The following is a 3,477-nucleotide window of genomic DNA, read 5'->3' as shown; positions in this document are numbered from 1 at the left end:
TTTATTTTACAGTTAAAATATATGTTTATTAAATAAAGTCTAATGTTACAACTAATCATGGATCCCTTTCAAGATAAGTTAACAGAAGTAGTTTTGTTTTTTTGACTAAACGTTTTCACTAACTTGGCTTTGTCAGCTTTTTCAAAAAAAAAATTCAAACTGGTTTACAGGATTTTTTTCACTTTGCTTTGATCTTTTTAGGACCCACCATGGTTACTGCGTGCTATAAGTGCTCCACCAATCAGAGCAACAGAGACTTTGGGGTCCTCAATTCACCACCAAGCTTCTACTGGAGAAGCTTCTACTTTCAGAAAAACCTGAGTATAAAGAAGCATTTAGGCCAAGAAAATTCACACTAAATTAAAATATATATATAAAAAATCCCACTTAGTGTAAAATAATAAATCCATTCATAGCTGATAAACAATTATGTGACAATGAAAGTAGCTGTTTGTACAGTAATAATGATTATTAGAGTCATTTAAACAGGTCTGCAGAGCTGGATTACWGCAGAACACAAGAAACATTTAGTCAGATCCAGTGTGTATCTTCATGATGATGTGCTTTTCAACAGATTCCCAACATTCAGCTCCAACGCAGGAGGTAGAGTTCTGAAGGCAGCAGAAACCAAAGCTGTGGAGGTCACGGTGATGGATGGATGTTCAACAGAAGCTCTCCTGTTGTCGCCTTCAGATTTATAATCCAGCAACAATCTGCGCTCGTTAGCCTTCGCCCTCGCAAAACATTTACAATTTAAACCGCATGCTAAAATGCTTTGAAAGGTTTGGAATTTTTAAATTGTCTTTATAACAGAGTGAACGAACCAATCAGGGCTGAGGAGCCATTTTTAAAATCAAATTTAACAATAGACAAAATGGGAAAAAAAAAAAAAAAAACAAGCTACATAAACAACAGAAGTGGCAGCTAGCCATTAGCCTACCAGCTAACGTTAGCAACTATTTTACTGCGGTCATTTTGTTTGGCATCCTGTTGCTGATTTTGATTTATTATGTTATTTTAATGTTTTCTTAGCATTAGTTCTAATCATTCCATTTGAGATTGTTTTATTTGTCATCAAACCTAATGCTAACTGTTCTTATTRGCTTAAAATGCTTTCAGCCTACTGGTAAGCATTAACAAATGTTTGGATGTAACAGTGGATGAGTTGAACCATGACCTAATTACAACCTTTTTAATACAGATATTAATCAAAGTGGAAAAATAAATGTACAAAAACAAAAGACAGAAATGGCAGCTAACTGCTATTAGCTATATCACTAGCTAGTAAGCATTAGCTTCTTAAATCGAGGGTTGTTGAGTTGCATGGCTTTACATCACTGATTTAGATCAATCACATATTTTATATTGTTTTGGTTTTTGGATTTTGATTCAGTTTTTGTTGCACCACATGATTTTGCCGTTGCTGTCACGTTGCGTTAAAATATTTTCAAACTCTCAGCAACAATTAGCACATATTTGGATGTTGTGTGGATGACCCCTCTACCTTCAAGTATTGCAGTTATTCATTTTTATCATTTTTACAGAAAAAAGCTTAAAAATCTGATAAATTAGCTCAATTCGGAGACAAAAACAGCAGCGTACAAACTATGGTACTAACTAGCKAATATTAGCATTTTTATGGCGACTTATGGAGCTAAATTGTGGCCATAAAGTTTGTTTTAAGAGTTTGAAACTGAAAACACATGATTGAAACGGCAAAAAAATTTTAAAACAAAAACAATTTAATTACTGAAAAAATGAAACTAAAAAAGAAGTTTGAAACTGTAAAAATATATTGTTTGATTTTTGATCCTATAATACAGAAGCCTGCTATACAGTTTTAATTRTATGATACAATGGCATGCCATAACTCTTTAGTTAAATAATACTACAGCCTGCCATGTTTTTAATTACATGATACAATGACGTGCCATACTTCTTTAATTACATGATAAARTGGCCTGTCATATTATTTAATTATATGGTACAATGACCTGCCATAACTTATTTGATACAATGACCTGCCACATTTTGAAATTGACATGACAGCCTGCTATATACTGTTAATTATATAAATCAATGGCAAACCGTAGTTTTTTATTATATGATACAACCTGCCAYACATCATTAATTATATGACAAACAACATGCCATATTTATCTAATTATATGATACAAGCAGTATTAAACCTTTTTTCTCTGTTTCAAATCTTTTTATTTCAGTTCCAAAAATATTCTTCCAATTTCAAACTTTATTTTTTAAACAAACTTTATGGCACTRATTTACCTCCATAAACCTGTTTCTATGAAGTTCACTGCTTTTCTACGTTCATGTGTTGTTTTGTGCGCTCCTCAACATGATGTTGGCACGTGACCCCCCCCAAAAAACAAACAAACAAACAAACAAACAAACAAACAAACAAACAAACAAACAAACAGATAAATTAAATTCAGAGTCATATAAAATAAATATATTAATTTCTCAGCCTGTTATTCCTGCAGTTTTTGGGAGCCCACTTAGCTTAACATAAATCCGTGTTCTYCRGTCAGGTTCTGTGYTGGAAGCTCAGGTGAAGGACGGACGGAGGGCCGCAGGTTCACCCTGCTGCGCAGTGGGACAGCGTGAGCTTCAGCAGGCCGTCCATGTGCATCTTGTACAGGAGTTTGAACTCGGCCGGCAGCTGGTGGGACTCCTGCCACTTGGTGGTGAACTTGGTGCCCTTCCTGTCGTAGTAGTGGTACGGCAGYTCCTTGCCCGTGTTGGGGTCCCAGCCGAAGGGCCAGAAGCCGTACAGGTGCACCTGGTCGCACATGGAGGACGCCAGCGTGTACATCAGGATGCCCGTGCTCAGGCGCTTCGGGGACAACCGCTTGGTTTTCCAGTAGCTGTTGGATAAAATAAAGACATGTTAAAAATTAAATACTAGTCTTGAAAACTAGATTTTTTAAAGAAATYGTAACAAGTGGCTAAAAAATTTGGGGACTTTTCTTCGTAATGATCTAAGAGCAAAATGACCGACGTTTTGATGTAGAAAGATCAAAAGCAAAGTTAAAGCTGTTGCTAATGACTCATTTGATTCACCATAGTAACCACACCTGTCTGTCACTCCCTGAACTATTAAGTCTTAATAAGGCAGGCAGAAACATATACTAGAAAATAAGCCTCAGTCGCTGTGTAAAAGATAGTCATATTGAAAAATATCCTAAACACTAAGTGTCCAATCATCTAGTCATTACACATGTAACCAAACATCTGTGTCTGTCACTCCCCAATTGAACTCCTAACAAGGCAGGCATAAACGCGTACTAGAAAATAAGCCTCAAACAGTTGCTGTGTACAAGAAAGTTGTACTGAAAAATATCTTCAACTTCAAGTGTCAGATCATCTAGTCATTACATCTGTAACCAAACATCTGTGTCTGTCACTCCCTGACTGCACTCCTAATGAGGCAGGCATAAACGCGTACTAGAAAATAAG

The 3,477-nt window shown here is 35.9% G+C and overlaps 1 protein-coding gene across 3 annotated transcripts in view; it reads right to left on the bottom strand.

Annotated features, from left to right (window-relative positions):
• Window positions 1–1,775: 1,775 nt before the first annotated feature.
• Window positions 1,776–3,477, bottom strand: part of st8sia3 (ST8 alpha-N-acetyl-neuraminide alpha-2,8-sialyltransferase 3) — an 11,170-nt gene continuing 9,468 nt past the window's right edge. For all 3 annotated transcript variants that reach the window (XM_014026614.1, XM_014026615.1, XM_014026616.1), the window contains one exon: window positions 1,776–2,885. In XM_014026614.1, the coding sequence (XP_013882068.1) occupies window positions 2,597–2,885 (289 nt within the window). In that variant the 3' untranslated portion in view covers window positions 1,776–2,596. The remainder of the gene's footprint in view (window positions 2,886–3,477) is intronic.

Source organism: Austrofundulus limnaeus, unplaced genomic scaffold, assembly GCF_001266775.1.
Source record: "Austrofundulus limnaeus strain Quisiro unplaced genomic scaffold, Austrofundulus_limnaeus-1.0 Scaffold572, whole genome shotgun sequence".
Lineage (NCBI taxonomy): Eukaryota > Metazoa > Chordata > Actinopteri > Cyprinodontiformes > Rivulidae > Austrofundulus > Austrofundulus limnaeus.
This window is presented reverse-complemented; position numbering and strand designations above follow the sequence as displayed.